The 21,346-nt window shown below is 52.9% G+C and overlaps 1 protein-coding gene across 1 annotated transcript; it reads right to left on the bottom strand.

Moving 5' to 3' along the window:
• Positions 1-695: 695 nt before the first annotated feature.
• ARHGEF40 (Rho guanine nucleotide exchange factor (GEF) 40) lies at positions 696-16,641 on the bottom strand. The gene is made up of 20 exons (XM_012649292.1): positions 16,632-16,641; positions 13,894-14,091; positions 11,970-13,200; positions 11,655-11,822; positions 11,403-11,523; positions 10,717-10,813; positions 10,536-10,616; positions 10,293-10,409; positions 9,233-9,328; positions 9,018-9,133; positions 8,499-8,625; positions 6,780-6,902; positions 6,535-6,678; positions 5,435-6,045; positions 5,063-5,297; positions 4,440-4,526; positions 3,642-3,857; positions 2,771-2,941; positions 1,784-1,961; positions 696-955 (listed from the first exon to the last, which is right to left on the bottom strand). Exons 1-20 carry the CDS (start codon positions 16,632-16,634, stop codon positions 756-758), a joined length of 4,320 nt encoding a protein of 1,439 aa, XP_012504746.1. The 5' UTR covers positions 16,635-16,641; the 3' UTR covers positions 696-755.
• Between the last annotated feature and the right edge of the window lie 4,705 nt (positions 16,642-21,346).

Below are 21,346 nucleotides of genomic sequence, written 5' to 3' on the forward strand. Positions count from 1 at the left end.
AAGGTATAGAATCCCTCCAGATTACCTTAAGCAACCAAGCTGCTCCGTCAAGGAAGAAAAAGCTCCATAGCAACAGGAAGCTGTGAGTCACCATAGCAATCCAGTTCCAAGAGAACCCCCCTACCAAGAGGCAGGAAATTGTCAGCAGCATCATTAGAGCAACCAGGGAAGAAGCGACAGGAAACTATAAGGATTGCCGTGGTGAACCAGGAGGGTACAACAGGAAGCTGAGGCAGTTTCCATAGAAACCCAAGGAGAGCTAGAGAGAGAGGTACAGAGGAAGTGCTTCTTAGCAACAGGCTGTTGTAAGCATCACCCTAGCAACCAGATGGAAGGCTCTTTTAGCAATGGGGAAGCTGTACATAATTGTCATGGCAACTGGGCTACTTGGCTAGAAAAAGGAATTGCTCAGCAGCAAGCAGCCTGAACATCACCACGATGACCCAGCTGTTGGGAGCCACCCCTTGAGAGGTGCCTCACCCAGGGAAATTTGCTTGACGTCCAGATCCCAGGCCTCCTCCTCGACGCGGGCAGGCAGGGAGCAGGCTCCCGGCGAGAGGCCGGGAAGGGAGGGGCCGGCATGCTCAAAGGATGACACGGCCACGGAGGCCCGGGTGCGGGCGGCTGCAGAAAGTGGGGAGTGGGGTGGTGGGGTGCTGGTGTGGGAAAGCCCTCATGGCTCCCTAGAACAACCCTCAGTCTCACAGAGGGCTGCCCAGACAGTCCCACAGATTTTGGGAAGAGATGCCCACTCATTACCCTTCCTGACTTTCCACCATACCTCCCCATTGTACCCTCATTGCCAAGGTCTTGACTTCTGGGGGCCACCCCCCAGCACCCTGGCTCTCACCTCTTCCAGTGAGCAAGGCACTCAGAGTCCGCTCCCCAAGGGCTTTGATGTCCAGGAAGGGTTTGTTCCCAATGCCCATGGAGACCATCTGCTGTACTCGGAGCTCTAGGGAACAGAGACCCTGTTACCAATTTCTTCCTGCCCTCTGCTCCAGCCCTAACACATCATGGTTAGCTCTTCTTTCTACTCCTTTCCAACTTTCATCCCTCCCTCTCATTCCTCTGGTGTCTCTTGTTACTTTTGCTGTCCACTGTCACAACATGGATGGTGATGGTGGTTTGACTCCCTCCTCAGGTATCTGTCTCTTCTCTTCCATATGTTGCATCCTGCCCATTGTGCATCCCAGTTGCCTGACTTCCCTTCCACTACTCACTTCTCTGTGTCTTGGGCATTCAGAGCAAAACTCACATTTTTACATACCTTTACAGTTTACAAAGTCCTCCTATATATATATATGTATATATATATATATATATATATATATACTTACTTAATCCTCCCTATCACACTAAGATGGAGATATTACTATTTAATTTTTCAGTGAGTGGAATGAGAATCAGAGAATTGAAACCAAAGCAAAACCCAGCAAAAAAGCAAAAACAAAAACCAAACCAACCAATAAATGAGTCCAGATTACAGAGCAAGCGAGCGGCACCAGTTCAAAAACCCAAGTCCAGTGGGCGGTTTCTCTCTCCTTTCACCCAGCCATTTGCTCTATCCTCCCTGAAATTTGCTAGTTTTCTCTTTCCCTTTGGTACATGTTAGGCTCACTTGTATCTCAGCCATCTCTCTCAAGCCAGATCTTGAATGTTCTTATAAGTCATTCCTTCTTTATCCTATACCCTATTTTCCCAAGCAGTCTCTCTGCTCTCCAGAAAACTTCCTGCTGTAACCCTGATTGCAAGCACACCCTCCCTTCGCTCTGCCCAGTACCCTTGTTGTGGGCTGCCTGTCTCCACAGCAGCTGGGCAATGGAACTTGTCCACTTGAGTTTGATCTCTGGTGAGGCTGCCTGCAGAGTGTATGCCTCTCGTGCACGCCGCCGCCGAAACCACAGCTCAAAGCAGAGTCCACTGTCCCCGATGTTTTCTGTCAGCCCCATGTCAGCAGTCTGAGGAAGAACAGGGGGAGTGGGCGAAGATGGAGTGAGTCCTGGCTAGGTGGGCAAGCTATGCATGGGCAAGCTCTATGCTTAGCCTGGCATCTGGAAGATGTTCAGTAAACATTTGTTCAACACCTAACATGAGCAAAGTGCTCTACATTTAGTCTTCATAACAACCATAATTTATAGAAGGGGAAATAAGGCCCAGAGACATGAAGAAACTTGTCCAAGGGCTTATCATAGCTTATTAGAGCTAGAACATGAGCCAATTTTCTATGTTCTTCTAGACCTAGGCCTTTTTCTCCATGCTATACCCCACCTCTGAAGAGCTGGAACTAGTGTAGGGGGACAAAGTCTAGAAACCCTTAGAATCCATTCCACACTGCCCGATCCAGGACCATAGGTTGCTATAAACATTTATCTATCTGGATACCAAGGCTGTTTCCCTAAAGGGCCTTCTTCTTAGGTTCTTTGGTTCAGTCAAGGTAAGCTACATATAGTGTCCTTTCTCCTCATGCCCCAGTAACCACCCCTAACTCAAAAGGTACATGTGTCCTTAGTGGGAAAGGTCCGCTTCCATTTTGGCTTAGAATGCCTTATAAATCTCCTGCATGACTGATAAGGAAAACCCCATGAGGGAGACCAATGACAGGAATTTCTAACATTCCCTAAGACCCTAACTTGATGGTTGATTACAGGCCAAAGCCTATTCTAGTGATGCAGATTCTGAACGTGGGTTGGGGTTGAATTTCCAGAACATCCTGAATTCTCGAGAACAGCATGACCGCATGCCCTCCTCCCCACTCCAGGCATTGTACCTTAAAGGCCTGCTTGTAGACGAAAGTCTCTGGCCCCCCCTCAGGGCCCTTGAGCTTGCTGAACAGGAGGAGATGCTCAAAGAGAAAGACATGGCGAAGGCACTTCTTTCGGCCACAGATGACAGTGAAGGGGTCCCGATGTAAGAGCTGTCCCTGCTCCTTCAGATCTATCTGGGAAAAGGAAAAGGAAAGGTGGTTGGCCCAGGGGCCCTTTGTGCATATTTTATGGAGAATAAAAATACATTTATAGGGCAAGAGGCCTAATGCACTGTTCTCAGCCAGAGTCAGGAAATGAGGGAATCCTCAGCCTAGAATCCACCCACTGGTCACTATGCACAGCACACCTGGTCTAGCTGCACTAGGTGCCTCTGAAGATGGGAAGGTGCATTGCTCAGCAGTGTTTATAGCCTCCCATGGGGAAGCCTTGAGTGTGGAGGACCCAGGAAGAGAATCAGCAAAGAATTGGAGGGGAAATAGGTCTATTCTATAGGAGGATACAGGATTCTAACCTATTCTGGAGCCTCAGGGCTGGAAAAAGACTAGGTAGAGAATACGGTATATTTTGGATGTTAAGATGCAGGAGGAAGTGTAGGGTAGACGGGGAAAGATAAGAATTAGGGAAGGAATAGGAGAGAACACAAGACAGATGTCGGAACACGGGATGTTGGCAGGACATAGCTTCTTTATTTGCAGATGAGGAAACTGGGGCTCAGTGAAGTTCAGTGACTCAACCAAGGCCACCCAGATGGTTAGAAATTAGAGCCTGGGGCCCTCTGACCTGGAGTCTGGTTCTCTTATCACCAGCCTACACTGCTGCTGAGGGAACAGGGCTAAGCAGTTTGTTGGAGAGTGACTGGAGCCACGGCCTCACCTCACAGCCACGAACCGCCTCCACGGCCAGCAGGTCTCTACCACGGGCCTCTTGTTCCCGGAGCAGCTGCACAGCAGCCCCAAGGGCCTGGCGCTCAGAACTCGGCTCAGGCCCAGCTTCCCTTAGGAGCTCCTCCAGGAGCCGCCCATACCGAGCCAGCTGCTCCAGGGGCTGCTGCAGGGCTCGGGGCAGGTAAGCGCCAGCCTCCAGGGAGCCCTAGGATGGGGAGGAGACAGATGAGGGGAGGGGCTGGAGCCTCTGAGGGCTGAGCTCTTGGGGGGGGGGGGTACTTTAGGCTTTTGGATGTAAATGAAGCCCAGATGCTCCCAAAGTAAAGCGGAAAAACCTCCCAGGAAGGAAAGCAGGTAGGGGACCTGCAGGAGATATAATTGTCCTCTGTATCTTGAAGGGAAATGGAAGAGGTATCCAAATAATAATCCCTTATACTCTCTGGCTTTTAACTTTTGAAGTCACTCGCACATCTTTTGATGTGAGCTCTTTTTATCCTCAGAGCTTCCCTGTGAGTTAGATAGAGTGAATATTGCCCCCATTTACCAGATATAGAAATAGAGGCCCAGAGAATCAAGAGTCTTGCCCAAGGTCCCTCAGGTGGACTGGATAAGAACTCAGCTTCACCTGGCTCCCAGTATGGTGCACGATCCTGGGAGATTATTAGTAGGTCATGTTCCTGAGAACGTCCAGGAAAGCTTTTTTTCCCTGAGGGATTTTGAGGTTGGGTGGGCTTTTAGGTCTTCATGGCCCCTCTTCTCTTCTCACGGGTGCTGGAGAAAAGATTACCTTGGTTGGGGGGCTGAGCACAGCCAGTCCGTTCTCCAGTTTGTGTTGGTGCTTCACATACTGGGCGTAAAGGCTGAACTGGTCTCCCTGCGCCAGTAGGAGAGAGATAAGGTATCCCTGGTGAGGTCTCAGCAGGCAGACCTCTCCTGTTCCCCCTCCCCATCTTCACTGCAGCTCAAAGGAGGGATAGGTCACCAGGGAGCACTCAGCCTGCTAGGGAATGAAGGGCTCCCTGCAGAGAAAGTAAAGTCCTTAGGCAGGGACACAGAGGCTGAGTAGAGGTAGAGGGACCCCCAGAACAGGGCTGGGCCCCAGAGTCACGGACCACACATGCGGGTAGGTGGCAATGGATGCTGAGAAGCAGGGACAGATGGATGGGGCTGGCACATGGGAAGGGAGAGGACTTGGAAGAAGTTTTAGAGCAGCAGCCCCCAACCTTTTTGGCACCAGGGACTGGTTTCATGGAAGACAGTTTTTCCCAGGGTGGGGGGTGGGGTGTCGTGGTGGGTGCGCGTGTGGTGTGGAGCTCAGGCAATGATTGAGGCCCATTTCCTAACAGGCCATGAACGGGTACGGGGCCTCGGCCCGGGGGTTGGGGACCACAGTTTTAGAGGATCACTCACGTGGCGAAGGAAGCAAGCCCCAATGCGCAGGGGGTGGGCTGCACAGCCTTGAAGCTCCCGCAGAAAGTGTGTCCTATGGAAGCTGCGAAGCCTCTCCCGGGCGCTCAGGGCAGCAGCCCAGGTGCCACGAAGTTCAGGAGTCAGCTCAGGCACAGGGGGTGGCACTGGTTCACTCAAAGTAGCCACATACTCCTGCTCACAGGCAATCAGCTCAGACACCAGACGCTGCTGGGCGCTGCAGGTACAACAAGAGTGGCAAAGGAGGTGTCACCTGGGGCATGGGAGGGAGCTACTACCCCCAACAACGTCATAGGCTTTTCCTGCTGAGCAGCTGGATCTGCCTCTTGAGCACCAACTGGGCTGAGCTCTCACCTGATGCTTCGCTTGCGCTCCATCCGGGGGGTGCCTACTCCCCAGGGTCCATCTGGCACCCCAGCCCGGCCCAGCAGCACGTGTTCCCGTGGTGAGCATGTCCTGTCTACCACCTCCGTACTGGTGACCTCCAGGCCTCGGATCAGCACTGCCCTTGGGGGCCTGCCCTCTGCTTTGGGAGCCAGCTCAGGGCCCTCCTCCTCATAGTCCTCTCCACACGGGGCCAAGGAGCAATGGGATGGGGCTGCCCGGGGCCCAGGGCTGCTGGGGAGCAGCAGGGAGCTGAGGCTGGGTGCGGGACTATGGGGGCCCCATTGGGCCCCTCCACTGCTGGCACTGTCTGCCCGTCGTCGTCTGTGGCCCCGGGGACTCGCCTCCTCTCCCAGCTGTTGCTGAATCCTCCTCTCCAGCTCTTGGCAGCGGGCCCGGCAGCGGCCCCATTCTCGCAGGGCTGCTGGGCTGCCCAGGTCCAGGGCCAGGGCCCGCATCTCCTGGAAGGTGCCGGCGCTGGGCTCCGGGGCCCGCCGCAGGGCCAGTGCCGCCAGCACGGCCTCCCGACCTGGCCCAGCTCCTGCCAGCCGAGCAAAGCCCTCATCCACCCACTCGTGTGCCTACAAAGCCAAAGGGGTTGGGGATGGGAGAGAAAGGGTGAGGACCTGTGCTACTCCCAAATGCCACCCAACCACAGCTCTCGTCTTCATGCCTATGGCTTTCCAATGCCCATCACGCTCTCCGTTTTCTCAGTATTCCAGCGTCACTGCCTAACTATTCACTCAGAGTTGGTGTGGAGATGGAGTAGCCTAGGTAAAAGAATAGTGAATACTTATACAGAGTTTGTAAGTGACAAGCTCTGTACTAAGTGCTTTTATATATTGCCTCACGTAATCCCTTCAGCAGCTCTCTGAAGTAGGTCTATGAAAGCACATTCAAGTTTAGTATACCTTGTCCCAGGTCACTCAGCAAGGAGGTGGCAAAGCTAAGAGTCAAAATCAAGGAGATGGGCCTTGAGTTCCTGCTTCTAACCTGATCAACTTCTCCAGTCAGAAAGGAAGGAAAGAAATGAAAATGGTGGGCACAGAAGGAAGAGGCTCTGCACGCACCTGCTGGAAGAAGCGCTGTAGCCGCAGGGCCCGATGGAGGCCACTCTCAACCTGCTCCAGCCGCTGTTCAAAGATATCCAGAACCTTCTGGGAGGCAGCATCCTCCTCCAGAGCCAGAGCCTCCTGTGCCTGGGCCAGGCGCTCCTGGAGCAGGAAGGCTGTGCTGAGACCTGGCCCTTGGTCCCAGGTAGTTTCCCCTGCCTCCCCGCATGTCTTCTCCTGCCTGCCCCTCTTCCCCTTCTCACCTGGACCTCAGCGCTGAAAGCCCGGAATCGCAGCTCTGTCTCCTGCAGGGCAGACAGGGTGTCCCCAGGCACAGCAAAGCTCGCCAGCTGTTCCTCCCCTGGGCCCGAGAGCCACTGCAACACCTGAGGCAGATGGGGTGGGAGAGGAGGGTGCCATGGAGAAAAAAGGCACCACCCCAATCCTTGGGTAAACTACTGCATCTCATCTGCTGCATGGGAATGATAACAGTGTGTGCTAATAGTTTCCGCAGCGGTCAAGTGAGAAACTGGGTAAGAAATCCTTAGCAAAGTGCCATATGAGGGGGAAGCTAGGCTGCCAGTGAGGGAGGTGGGTTAGGGTTCCAGGGCTATGACTGAGAGTGAAATATATAAAGCTGGTGTGAACCAAAGGCAGGATGAGGGTCATTTAGACCACCGAGGGCCTTCACTGAGCCCTGGTGACTGTTAGGCAGAGGTCCCAGGAACCAGGCCTGGAGTGACAGCCCAGAAGGTACATACCTGTGTGTGTGTGTGTGTGTGTGTGTGTGTGTGTGTGTCTGTGTGCACGTGTGTGTATGTCTAGCTCTAGTTGCCTATTATGGGGCTATAGGAACTCTCAGGCTGGTTCTGAGGTGTTTGACCAAAAAGGGATGGTAATTTTATTCTCTGAAGGCTGAAAGTTGGGGTGGAATAGCCTGAAGATGAGGAGTCTGAGACCGTTTCTAGTAGCCAGTGCCTTTCAAATGAGGATTGCTGAATTCATTTGATCTTCCTAACTGCCTTGTGAGTTAATTATTATCATCCCCATTGCACAGATGAGGACTTGTGAATTCAGAGAAGCTCCCTGACTTGTCCAACATTTTACACATAGCAGAGCTAGAACTCAGGCTGAGCACTTTACATTGCAAATCATGTTTTTAAGCAGAGGGGAAAACAGCTAATAAGCAGGCAAGGCAACAAACAGTAGGAGGTGCAACCCCTTGGATATTGGGGTAAAGGAACCAGAAAGTCCTGGCTCCCCTGTAGTACTGACCCTGTGATGACCCTTCCCTGACGCACACATGCAGGTCCATGAGGTATTCCCTCACCATGCTTGGCTAAGGAGGAACAATCAGATTTCAAAGCCCTCTATCCTACAATGTAGGGCGGAGAACAAATCCTTATGGGGCTCTTAACCCCAGGAGAGAAGAATCAAGGTTAAGAGAAGCCAGCCTTATTCCTGAATCTTCCTCACAAAGGGGCCTGTGGTTCCTCTTAGGGGCTTCCAATGCCCTCTCCTTCCAAGGTGGAGAGAGGTGGGACCTTTCCAGCCTCAAGTTGGAGGGATGACATTGCATAAGGAGGTAAGGGAGCATGTGTGGCAGTGTAGCTAAAGAGTGGGTATCAACTGACATTTATTATTTTTAAGCTAAGGAGGTAGACACTCCAGAGTCAATCTGCTCTTTCCAGAATCCCCTAGGGTGCCCAAGCACCTCTCACAATCTGTAAGGATCCTTGATCAAGCATAAACAGTGGGGAGGGGGAGATCTGGCTTATTTTCTTTGCTGGTGCTGAGATGTTCCCATCGTCTTGCTGACTCTCACACTGACCATGACGAACCTCCAGGGGAGGTGAGGAGAGAGGGAGGGGCATTAGGCCATGCCAGGCTAGAACACCATCAACTGTAACTGATCAGTGGAAAGTAAGTGCTGGAGACCAGCTCCCGGGGTGAGTAAGGAGGGTTCAGGGGTCCTGGCTCACCTGCTGGAGTCGGCGCAGGCGCTGCCGCTGCTCCTGCTGCTGCACATGCAGGTTGGAGAGGCGCACGAGCTGGTGAATGGCCTCGTCCACCTCCTGATATAGTGTAGCTGGGCCTGGGTCCTCCAGCCTGGCGAAGTTGGGTGTAGAATGAACCACTGCTTTTGTCAAGCCTCTCAGTTCTGTCCTTGCATCCCTCCAAGGGATGCAAGCATGAGAGGTGGCATAGCATCATGGGTCAGACGATGGGCTAGACTCTCTGACTGCCTAGATTTGAATCCTAACTCCTTACTGACTGACCTCAGCCAAGACATTTAACATTTCTGACCCTCCACATTCTCATTTGTAATGGTAACTAGCACACGGGGATGTTGTGAGGATGCAAGACAATAAGAGTACAAGCATATGTTGCTCAGATACATGCACAGTTAAGAATGATCTGGCAGCTAAGGTTTGTTGGCAGCCGCAGGCTGTGACACCACCTCCCACTTCCACCTGCCCCCGCACACCCGTCCTTCGTACTTGCTGCTGTGAGTGGAGCGCAGCTTCATCAGGATGGCTCCCCCGTCCCTCTGCAGTGCTGTCAGCCGGGGATCTGCCAGCACCTTCTGCAGGGGCTCGGGCATTCCCTCTGCCTCCTGGGGATAGGGAGCAGTTGGGGTTCCACCAGTGAGTCCCCACATTGGCCCCATCCCTATCCCATCCTCCATCCCCTATTGTCCCATCTCACTCCATACCTCTCCCTCTGGCTCCACTGCTCCTTCCAGCTCCTTGATGGCCTGCCGAACAGAGCCCAGCACACCTCGGCACAGGCGGCAGAGCCTTACCACTTCCTGAAACCCACACGCGGGGTTGGAGTTGAGGGTCAGAATTTAGGATAAGGGAGGGGGTGAGGCCCCTCAGAGACTTTTATGGAGGCAATGTTGAGTTCAGTTCCTGACTTTGTTGCTTACTAATTGTATGACATAGGGCAGGTACAGAAACCTTCCTGAACCTCTGTTTCCTCAACTGTAAAGTCAGGATAAGACAAGATTTTGTGAGTTTTAAAGAGATGATGCCAGCTCAGCACCTAGCATGGGCCTGGCACATTGTACAGCTTGGTAACTGTGAGCCTCCTTTCCCTTTGCGCTGGGACTTTACCCTGTCAACCCTCTCTCTGCCTATTCAAATCTACTTCCCCTTTGATACTAAAGGGGAAGTTTAGAGACCACGATAAAGACCCCTTTCATACTCAGCTCAGATCATGTTTATTCCTCTCTTCTTGAATATGCACAGCACTTAGGTTCATAGAATCATGGAAGATAAGTGCTGAAAGCACCTTTAGAGATCATGGCACAATTGCTGCACTTTGCTGATGAGGATCCTGAGGCCTGGATGTTGGTGCAAGGAGAAGGTACAGAAAGGGCACCATCTCTGGAAGTGAGGTAAAATAACTTGTCCAAGGTGAAATGGAACAAGAACCAGCCTCAGTGCTGTTCTCAGCACTTTCCAGAAACCCAATGACACTATCTTGTACTCTTCTCTAGTTTAATGACTTATCTTCCACCAAAAATCGTATACTTACTGTCATATTAAGAATTTATTTAACACATTCCTCCCATCTCCCCAGTAGCCCATGGCACAATGCGCAATACTTTGCTCATGATCTGTGAGCCATAAATACTTGTTGAATTGAATGGAATGGAAACCACTTTTTTGCAACCCCATGGTGTGTCTTGGATCTTCCCTCTCTCCTAGAATATCCTCAGCTGGGTCATTCCTGCTCCTAGTGTCCTTGGTGGTAGAGAGGAAGCTTACCTGGTGTATCTCTACCCAGTGGCTGGGAGAGGGGTCCCTGTGACCTCCTAAGTCCCACTGCAGCTCCTCTGGCTTGGCCACTCTTTTCAGATCATTCTCTGACAGCAACTCAGCACCCTGTAGACATGCGAAGGCAAGGTGTTTGTGCCTGGGCACCCAGTGATTCAGAGACCAGCCTGGAGCCAGCCTCTTCTCCTGTCTCCACTACTGATGGGGCACTAGGTGGGAGTGAAGAGCTCAAACCTGAAATCCATACAGTTCAGTTGGAAGGTCATGATGAGTGAGAATCAACAGCCTCTGAATGAGGGGAGGGTCTTCTGAGTCCTGAGGGCAGAGAAGAACAATCCTAAACTGTGGGCCTGGAATGGCCAGTAAGGAAGAGTTAGGATCTAGGGAAACTGCCTATCTCAAGGGGTAAGGTTACCTGAAGTTGACTCAGAACAGGAATGAGTGCTGGAGGCAGTGAGGGTGACTTGCGAAGGTCCAGCAGGACAGACAGCCCCAATATCTGTAGATCAGGCCTGTGGGGGCAGGAAGAGCCAAGGAGGCTGCAGTGTGTGTGTCTGTGTGTTAAGGAGATATCTGATAGGACAGCACAGAGATACAGGGTCTGGTTTTAGTGTTAATGGTCTTCAGGAGAAGTTAGTTCTGGTACATTTGGGGAGCAATGGGCAAAGGCCAAAGTCTGGGATGTGTGTTCAAGAGGCAGTGACCTGGCAATTGGGTGTCTGTATTTAAATGGTCCTATATCCCTCAAGTCAAGGGATCTAGGTCAGGAAAGTTAAGAATTCTATGTTCTGGATGGTATAAATTCAATGTCATCCTGTAGTATGGTACCTAAAATAGGTACTTGGTGCTCAGTAAATATTTGTTGAATGAGTGAACCAATGTCCTGATAATCTAGGTAGCGTCATGGGATATTGAAAGTCAACATGTTGATTTTGAGGATCAATGAAGACATTATCCTGGAGGTCAGGAGGCAGTAAGGTCAGAGGTCAATGACTTGAAAATCTGAAGGTTGAAGAAGTAGGTATCTTAGAGGTCAGAAAGTCAGGGTCCTTACGACTTGGGAGGTTAGTGTCCAGGGAGCTAGCGCTGGGCCTCAGTTACCTGAGCAGTGAGTGGAGGTAATGAAGAGCAGTGCTCAGCATGTCTCGGGAGGGTGCGGGCTCCTCAGGAGCGCACGGTGGGGTAATGGTCAGCAGAGCTCGCCCACTCTGGTCCACCCCTCCTGAAGACACAAAATGGCCAGGCTGTCCTGGCTGGGAGCAGTCCTTGGCTACCTCCCTTCCACCCTGCCTCCCTCCCCAAGCCCACCCCAACCCTGATGCCCTTTCCCTTTGCCCACTCATGCCCACTGACCAGTCAAGATGAGGAATCCAGATGCCATCAGGTCCCAAGCTACATCAGGGTCATCAGAGATGAAGGCTGGAGGGGCCTCTTCTGGGATGCTGTCCCCTCTTCCTTCCTGAGCAGTCTCTAGGGGTGGTGTTGGTGGGTCAGATAGGAGCCCCTCTGGGCCTGTGTGTCCTGCACAGACACAAGCAGAGCTATGGACCCAAAGTGAGCATGGGGCTGGCTCTTCTGCTCTCATCCTAACTCCTGCTCCTCCTCCAGCCCCCTCCCCCAGGTCAGCCTGCCCTGGCCCTTGCCCCATGGGCCTTGGTGTCATCTCACCTGCTATACATCCCTCCTGCTCTTTCTCGCTGGCCCCCTCTTCTGTAGGCCCACAGGCTTCTGGGGACTGAGGCTCTTTCTCATCTGCTGGTTTGAGCTCCTCCTGTGGTTCAGATTCTGGCTTCCCAGAGCCTTCATGTTCCTCGTTAACCAGGCTGCATTCTGGAAGCTCATGTTCATTTGGTGAGGGCAGATTGACAAGGGCTTCCTGGTGGCTGATCCCTTCCTTGTCTCCAGGGCTCAGTGGGGCACTGTCCCCTCCTCGGCTAAGAGCCCCTCTTCCTGCAGCTCTCTTCTTTCTCTTGTTTCCTTTGCCTGTTCTCCGAGGGGTACCAGGTGGCCCTTCAGCCCCCTGTCCTGCTCCTCCTCCGACCTCCCCTGGCCTCAGGGGGCAAGATTCAGAGGCTTCCTTGGGAGCCTCTGTTGGGGGCTCAGATACCTCCAAAACTGCCTCAGGGAGAGCCTCAGCTCCTGGGGGAGACCCAGGGGAAGCTCTGGTGCTGCTCCCCTCACCGGGTGGGCGCGTCCCATCCTGGTCTCGAGGCCCAAGGCCCTTGTGGTGCATCCAGGCCCGGTGTCTCCGGTGCCGCCCCTTCCCTCCAGCACCCTTGCGGGTGGGTACCGTCCGGGTCCTGGAGAGGCCCGAGGACCCCTCAGCATCTGTGGGGCTCCCCCTCACAGGCAGTGTCACCTCCAACAGCTCCACATACTCGCCCTCAGGTCCTTCAGCAGGGGCATTGTGCCCATCCCCAGGACTCCGCGTGCCCAGTGCCTCCTCAGGGAGTGGAGGGCTGGGAAGCCCAGGGGGTCCAGAGGGCAGTTCTGGGGGCAGTGTACTTGGCCCGTGTCCAACCATGAGGCCCTCTTTGTGCACAAATCGTGGGCAGATGAGCTCAGCCCAGGGCAGCCGCTGAATCCCAGAGGGTGCAGACAGTAGGCAGGTACTGAGGCGGCCAACAGGCCGGTCCTTGTTGATGCCTTGTAACCACTCAGGTGTGAATAGGTAGGCGCAGGCCTCATTGGGCACCGGAAGCTCCTGTACCCGCCCACCCCCTGGGGCCAGACACTTGAGTGCCAGACGGGGTGCTTGGGCTGCTGAGGGTACCACTTGTAGGTAGAAGTCTCCTGGGCGCAGCAGCTGCCAGGGTAGGGCTGCTAGCTGCACCACCACCTGCTCATGCAGGCAGAGGGGCCAGCCCTCATGGAAGAAGAGGAATCCACTGTATTGGGCCTGGGGAGAGAGGTGGGAGGCTGCACTCAAGCCTCTGCTGAAGGGATCAGCAGGAGGGGTCAGTTAGAATGGGCCCACCCTAGGCAGGACTGGCTTTATGCCTGGGGTTTATAATCCAAGGGGAGCAGAGGGGGGAGATTTTAGGGTATTCACATGGCACAGAGGAAGGGCTTGGGATGGATCAGTCTTCTTGTGGTAGGAAGCTTCTCTAGGAAGCTAGTTCCATGTGTGGGAGGGTAAGAACTGAATCATTACAAAGACATGGTCAGCAGATGCCATTGTCTTGGAGGAATCAAAGACTCTTAGGAGGTCTTTATATCCATAGAAGCAAAGGATCTCTGTTGAGTCATGTCTGGGGGAGTCAGTGTCTTGAGAGATTCATATAAGGGGAGAAAATGTCTGTAATTGGGTCTGAAGGGTCAGGTCTTTGTTTGGGAGTCAATGTTTCTAGGGGTCAATATTTGGGGAAGATGAGTGTGTATGCGTATATGTTTTAGTATCTGAATGGTCAGTACCTATGAGGGTCAAAGTTTGTGGGAGGTCAGCGAATGAGGCTTAAGTGCCTCTGGGGGATCAGTATTAGAGGAGGCTGTGTCTCTAGGTGTAGGGGGAAGGAATTAGTCAACCTGGCTAGTCTTTAGAGGGAGGCAATACATCTTAGGGTAGGTAGAACAAGGATGCACAGCCACTCACACAGGCTTCCTGCTGGACCTTGGCAAGCAGGTGCTTGGCTGGTACCAGGAAGTCCAGCGTATATCTCAGTGCGTCCTCCCGGTAAGTCCTCTCCACCACCTGGAACACCTGGCCCAACAGGGTGGGGGCGGTGGCCTCAAAGGGCGGGTACAGGGCAGCGAGTGTGCTCTGTACGCAGTCCTCCACTGGCTCAGGCTCCTGGGAGAGAAGGACCAGGATATAGAACCCTAGGAATCACCCAAGCATGGCTCCTTGGGGGCTGCACTGGTCTAGGGGTGGCCGTGTCCTCCAAGGCCCCAGTTGTACAATGTGTGCAAAAAGTGGACACTCAGGAAATGCTGGTTGACTAAGCCCAGACGGGAGTGGAGCTGGGCCAGTTAGAATGCACAAGCCTAGCAGTACACTGCACACTCCAAGCTCCACGACCTTAGCTTTGGAGATCCAGGGAGAGTTTGCTGTGAATGCCTTTGATCAGAACTGTTCCTGGTGTTTGCAAATTGGGGTGATTGCATAGGCCCTCCATAAGAGAAAAGAGACTCCTCTACACAGCCATCCTACAAATCCCTTCTCACTGGACCCACCATCCAGAGACCCCCATCTTAGGTGGAGGTACCACCACCCAGAACTATATGCTAAAGATGGTCATTTGAGGGGAAGGAGGAGGATGGAAAGACTGACTGTGACTGTCTTGAGTCTTTCTAGCACCCCTCTCCCATCTCCCAGAGTGGCTCTAAAGCAATCACCCATCCTAGAGCATATGGGATTGGGTTACAAAGAACTGGGTGGGGGCAGCTGAAAAATGAAAAAGTCACAAAAGGAACGTGTGGAGAAGGGAGGAGGAGGCCTTGATGGTATGCATTTGGGTTGAAATCTTTTCTGATTCCAGTGCGACCTCTCTCTGCCAACCTCAAGCTGGAGCTACCCTCTCAAAAGACTCAGCCTTGCTTCATCCAGACCCGCCTCCCTAAGTGAATCAATGAGACATCTTTCTCCATCCCACATCGTAAACAACCACCCCTTGGGCTATCCCCTTGCAAATGTTTTTTCTTTCAAGATAGCCTTTGAAGTTCCGTTTGCCAGATTTTGCTGTAAATGAGGAGGGGGATGCTCAATGCAACTTTTACCTAGTTCTCTACCAGCCCCTCCCCCTCACGCCCTGCGTTTGTCCCAAGACAAAAGTGCATATTTTTCTCTGAGTCCCTCCAGCCAGAGTTGCCGGTTGTTCCCAACCGTCTGAGAAGCTAGGGCAGCCACTCCAGAGACGTACATTCAGTGCGTCAGCACACAGATCCGCCCCCAAGTTGTGTGGGCGAACAGACAGACCCCCCAGTGTTCCCGGGACCCGGCCGGGACCGGCGGGCGCTGTGCGCGTGGGTGGGGGACGGTGGAGAAGGGCGGGGGTGAGGCAGAGTGGGCCGTCAGCTCCAAGGCCGGGAGGAGGGGAGCCAGGGCTTCAGCAGCGAGGCAGCTGCAACCCATTAGGGGCGGTGAGCTCATGGCTGAGCCAGAGTCTCAGCCACAGGAAACGCAGCGGCAGGAGGGGAGGAGGGGTCTGGGGCGGGAGGCGGCGGGCCGGAGCACAGAGACGGGGCCTCCTGCCGGCCGGGACCAAAGAGGAGACCAGAGAGACTGAGTCAGCTCTCCCTGGCCCAGTTCCTCTTTCTTCTTGCTCCAGCTTCCCTGCCAGGGGGTGCCCTTCCCTCCATAGAGGAGCGGCCCCGGTAGTGCTCCTTCCCCTCCTCCACTCCCTGCAGTGAGCGCCCCCTGGCAAGGCCTCTCCCCCTCCTCCACTCTGCAGTGAGCGCCCCCTTGGCCGTGACCCCCTTGCAGTGGGCGCTCTCCCACGCAGTGCCCACTCTTGGAATGGTTCTTTACAGAGTACTTCTGGAGTGAAAGTTCCCAGAACAGTGTTCATTCCTGTTGGTGTGGGCTTTCCCTTAACAGTATCGTCCTGCTTCCTGTGCCCTGAGTTGCTGCAGCCAGGGTCCCCTACCCTCTGCAGGGAGCTCCTGCCCATGCTCGTTCACTTCTGCAGAAGAAGTGCTCCGAGGCAGCGCTTCTGTTCCCTGTACTTGAGCTCTGGGGCACTTCCCCCCCAGTCTCTGGTCTGCTCTAGCAGCGTCACATCTCCTGGTACGGTGACACTCCCCCCTTCGTCCACTATCCTGAGGCAGCCCCTTTTTCTCTGAGGGAATTTCCCTCTTTGGCCAAACCCCTGGCCTCAGCCCAGCCACAGCTGTGGTCGGTCCCCCAGGGCCGGATGGGTGGGCCTGCCTCACCGGGTTGGGACTGGGATGGAAAATGGTGGTTCCAGTCGGGTCAGTTCTCACGACCCCAGGCCAAGCCCCTTCCAGAACCACTATTGGACCAACCCGAAGGGGTCTTCCGCGGGTAAGAAACTGGGACCGGGAGGGGGAGGGAAGATCCAGCAAAGGAAGGCGCACAGGTCAGGACAGAGGAGGGCGGGGGACGAAGGGGAGGTGTGCGGATTAGGGACCAAAGGGAGAATGGGGGAGGAGGCGGAGAAAAGGGGGAAGAAAGAAAGGGTGAGGGCAATACCCGGTGGGGACAGAGCCAGATAGTGGGACAGACAGATCGAAGAATGGGGGATGGGAGGGAGAAGAGTCCCAGGAGCGCTGAACAGTCCAAGGCTCAAGAGGCACGGGGCTGGGGACTGGGGACGCGGAGCGGGCTGCGCGGAGGCCGAGGGGCCTCAGGGGCTGCGACGCCGGACTCACCATGGCTCGGCGCCGGGCCGCGTCCGACGCTCGGGCGGGCGGGCGGGCGGGGCCGGGCGCGCCACCTCCTCCCTCCCGCCGCTCGTGTCTCGCCGGGTCTGGCTAAGGGACAGCTCCGGCCTCGGTAGCGGCTCGGCCCGCTCCGGCTCCCAGGCCGCGGGGCCCCGCCAGGGAGGGCCGAGACGGCCGCCCCTCCCCGCCCCGCCCTTCAGTGCCTGCCCCCGCCTCCGCGCGGGACCCCTTGCCGGGACTCCGGCTCCCGCGCCGAGCCTCTCCACTGCTCCCTCGACGTCCTCAGCCAATCCGTCTGGTTCACCCTCTTCTTTCTCCGCCCCGCGCTCCAGTGGGTAGCCCAGACTCTGACCCTCGGAGGCCCGCCCCACCGAGAATGCCCCTCTTTTCTCGCCGCCGCCTCGTCGACCCGCGGCATCGGTTCAGCCTCCGCTAGGGACGCTGCAAAGGCTGGGGCTGGCGTGAATTCCCTTGGGGTCCCCTGCCTAGGACTGGGGTCTTCCGGCTGCTGGAAGCCTCCTGTCTCTAACTCGCCTGGGATCCTCTTCTCCCCTCAGTTTCCAGACTTTGTTAGGACCTGGGTTTCAGAAGAGACCCTCAGGCCCTTCTGCCTGCCTAGGGTAGAGCGGAGGGCCAGGAAATCAAGGGATTCCCCCCAACCCCCCAGGGGCTTGCCCGCCCTCCTCCTTTCCCTCCCATCTCCTCGGGTCTCAAGCTTCTGGGTTAGGACAATGGGCTCCTCTGTGCTGCCTGGGGAAGGCGGGAGCGTGGGGGAATTAGGGAGCCGCGAAGGCTTGAGATGCGGGTCGACATCCTGGCGGAGGGCGGCAGGATCCCCGGATCAAGATCCTCCTGAGGGGCATGCACTTTGGCGGACGTTTTCGGAGTCCTCTCCTAGGTAGCCTTTCCCCTCTTCATCACCTAGCTCTCCTTTGGCTGGAGCAGAGGAGTCACCAGGGCCCCAGTCAGATTGGATACTGGATGCCAGACCCTCCCGTTCTGTGGGCTGGCGATAGAGAGTCTCCCAGGCACGCTACGGCTCACGGCGATGGGGATGAGTATCTGACACAGTAGTAGACAAAGGGAGTAGGCTAGTTAGGAACGTTCTAGCCTCCCTCCCTCTGCCTCACCAAACTCCGAGCACCCTCCACCGTGTCTGGATGGGAAATGAAAGCCTGGTGAGGGTCTCCCAGGGGGCCAAGGAAGACATAGGCACAGCAGGGAGATAACTTGCCCGCCTCGGAGCAGGCACCGGGAAGCCCTGCAACACGGTGGGCCCTTCCAAAGGGTGACCATTTTAAAGAAGAGTGGAAAGCCACATAGTCTCCAGAGAGAGGCGTAAAGGCATGTGCCTCTGCAGTTGGGGGGTGACGTTTAGAAAACGTCCTGCCTTGGATGCAGTTCCTCTGAGGCCGGGAGGCTGGCGCCTCTGGGCAGTTGTTGGAGCAGCGGGAGAGTAGCGGGAACGTCGCCAAAGTGACTTGCACTTCTCTCACCTCCTCAGGACGCTAAATTCCACCTTTTTCTTCGGTCCGCTGGATCTGGAAAAGGAGAAGAGAAAAAATGTTCATCCTTCTTAGAGGCTAGATGAGCCCTCTGCTCTATAACGTCGAAAAAAGAATCTAGGGCAGCAAACCCTAGTGACCGTCTTCCCAGCAAGTTAGAGCCTTGAAGTTTGAGCTCATTCCAACGATCGGTTATGGGACACTCGAGTCACCGAGGCTCTCCAGCTTCCTTATAATTAGTGCCCGGGAGCTAGGCGAGTGAGATTTTGCTACCCCCTTGTGTCCACTCAGTAAATACTGCCCAGTAGCAGGTTACAGCGGCCAGCACTTAGAAAACTTTCTTAGAGGATGTTTTATGAACCTGCTCATTTGTCTTTAATCCAGTTCACCCATTCTCGGTGTTGAGAGAGTCTGACCTTTTCCTTATCAGATCTTACATTCCTTATACTCAAGCACATTGTTTGGAGGACACTTGGTAGAGTCCAAGGCTCCACTGGATTCCAAGATTCATTACCATTAGGGAGTGGAATGTAAATTAAGCTGGCTATGGGGGGGTCCATTAACTCCTGGAAAAAAGGAGTGGATCTTTTTTTTCCCATGGAAAAAAGGGGAGCCACTGAAAGTTTCTGAGCTGGTGGAGTGAAGGAGTTTGGACACAGGGTCTGGGATGCAAGTCTGCTTTCTTCCTGGAGTTTTAAAACCTGTGCTAAATTACAAAGGTTTATTTTAAGTAAGCGACATATATGGTTGCAATGGTTAAACACCACTTTCTGCAAAGAATGTAGGTTCTTAACCTAAAAGTGTGTGCACACAATAGGGAATGTGATTTGATATGTGTGTTTTGGTGGGGAATATGAAGGGGTAAGGTTATAATGGAGAAATTAGAGGCTGAGAATAGACCAGGCTTAGAAGCCCTCTCCTCCATTTACAAACAGTTCTTACCATATTTCACCGATTTAAGATTCTTTGGGGCTATCACACTCCTGTTTTTTTTTTTTACAGATGAAATTCTGGCTTATTGAAGTTAAGAAACTTGCTGTCAGATACACAGTAAGTGGAGAAACCAGGGCTTGAACTCAGGCTGTCTGACTCCAGAGCCTTCCCTCTCAACTACTAAGTTATAGGGCTTCATCTAAGCTATCAAAGTTCATAAAAGAAGAGCTTTGAGAACCACATCACCTTTTCTACCACCTCACCATCATATTAAAAAATGTTAACTTTGTTTTTATAGTAGCCAGCACTGAAAGAATTTTGAAAAGTGTTAGATATGTCCCTGTGGGTCAGAGCAGAAAAACTACTTTTTTTCTAGACTTATTCTAGAGTAAATAATAGTTAAAATAATTCCCCAGAAATTTCCAGAGTGATTCTTATGTAAAAGTAGTGTTATCCTAACATGGGAGAAGGCTGAAGAAACATCTGTGTCTGTAATGTTTATTGCCTGGTTCACACGCACCAAGAGCTGTAAGAACCGTCCTATGTAGGGTTGGGGCTTTAAGCTGCTCACTATCCACCTGGAGAGTAGCAGTGACTAGGACTCTGCCTCAGTCCCATGCCTCAAGTTACGGGGGAATTAATGAGGGGCCACAAAGGGGAATTTTAGGGACACACTTGAGAAAACATAGTCTTATTAGCTGTGCCTTCCAAGGAAAGGGGGGGGGAGGGTTGTGGTGCACTAAACCTTAGCTATTTTAGGACAAGAAATCTGCATAATATATAAATATATGTCAATTCTATTTGCTGTTTAATTTCCCATCAGTTTTGGTTTTATTTGATTGGTAATATTTCAACTTGTCTTCTCTGAACTAGGTATCATCAAAGTCCATAACACAACAACTTGCCTGTGCTAGTGCATTAGTTTCCATACTGGTCTACGCACGTCACTCTTGCCTATTGATAAGCCATTTTTTGCACCATAGCCAGAATGATCTTTGAAAAATCTAAGTCAGATCTGTCAGCTCCTTCTAATGGCTTCCATTTGCATCGTGACTACTTTTCTGCCTGTCTCTCCAGTATCATCTCTTACCAAGATCCTGATATGCTAATCTAGTGACCCTCCAGCCACAGTGGCCTGCTTTCAATTCTTTAAGCATGCCCCACTTATTCTTAATTTGGTACCTTTTGCTCTCTTTTTCTTCTGCCTGCAGTCTTCTTTTCACAATTCTGTGGCTGGCTCTTATCCTTTAGATCTTAACTAAAGTATTATATCTCAAAGATCTTCTCTGACAACCCTGTCTAAAGTGATCTCTTATTCATCATCTCTCCTAATGATGTTACCTTGTTTTATTTTCTTCACAACATTTATCACTGTTTGATTAGGTATATATTTAATTTCTGTCTTTCATCATAGACTCTCCCCTACCACCACATATCATTTGAAAATAAACTTTATGAAGTGAGGGATCCTCTTTATTTTGTCACTACTGTTTCTTAGCTAATGTTTGACCAGGTCCCAAAAGATATTGCCAATTCAGGTGAAGACTGTAAGGAGAGAGGAGGTGGAGGCTTGTGGTCAGCTGCTCAGCTTTCCTGTCTTCCTGGACCCAGCCCTCAAAAATTATTTATTTATTTTTGTCCATTAGAGTAGTGGTCCCCTACCTTTTTGGCACCAAGGACTAGTTTCATAGAAGACAGTTTTTCCACGGATGGGGGTTAGCAGTATGGTTTCAGGATGACTCAAGCATATTACATTTATTGTGCAGTCAAACCTCTCTGCTAATGATAATCTGTATTTGCAGCCTCTCCCCAGCACTAGCATCACCACCTCAGTTCCATCTCAGACCATCAAGGCATTAGATTCTCATAAGGAGTGCGCAACTTAGATCCCTCACGTGCGCATTTTACAGTAGGGATTGTGCTCCCATGAGAAACTAATGCTGCTGTTGACCTGACAGGAGATGGAGCTCAGGCCTTGATGTGAGCCATGGGCCTTGGTTGTAAATGCAGATGAAGCTTCACTGCTTGCCCACTGCTCATCTCCTGCTGGTCCAGTACTGGCCTGCGGCCCAGGGGTTGAGGACCACAGCATTAGAGGATATTTGCAAGTGGAAGATACACAGGACAGAATTTAAGACAAACATGGAGCATCATATGGATCAGATGTAGGTTCATTTTACTGAGAGAGTCTCGAGGAAGCATGGTTTGGAGAGGGACTTCTGGAAAGGCTCCAAATTCGCTTACCGACTTTGTTGATGTACAGAT

The sequence above is a fragment of the Propithecus coquereli genome, unplaced genomic scaffold (genome assembly GCF_000956105.1).
Source record: "Propithecus coquereli isolate 6110/MARCELLA unplaced genomic scaffold, Pcoq_1.0 Scaffold3, whole genome shotgun sequence".
Taxonomy (NCBI): domain Eukaryota; kingdom Metazoa; phylum Chordata; class Mammalia; order Primates; family Indriidae; genus Propithecus; species Propithecus coquereli.

Bases quoted from the DNA above. Each gene is read 5' to 3' on its own strand.
- ARHGEF40 (XM_012649292.1), bottom strand. The intron at 13,201-13,893 runs GTGAGTGGCTGT...CTCTCTCCCCAG, and splicing joins AGGTCCAGCAGGAAGCCTGT to GCCCAATACAGTGGATTCCT. The intron at 11,823-11,969 runs GTGAGATGACAC...GTGTCTGTGCAG, and splicing joins GCAGGAGGGATGTATAGCAG to GACACACAGGCCCAGAGGGG.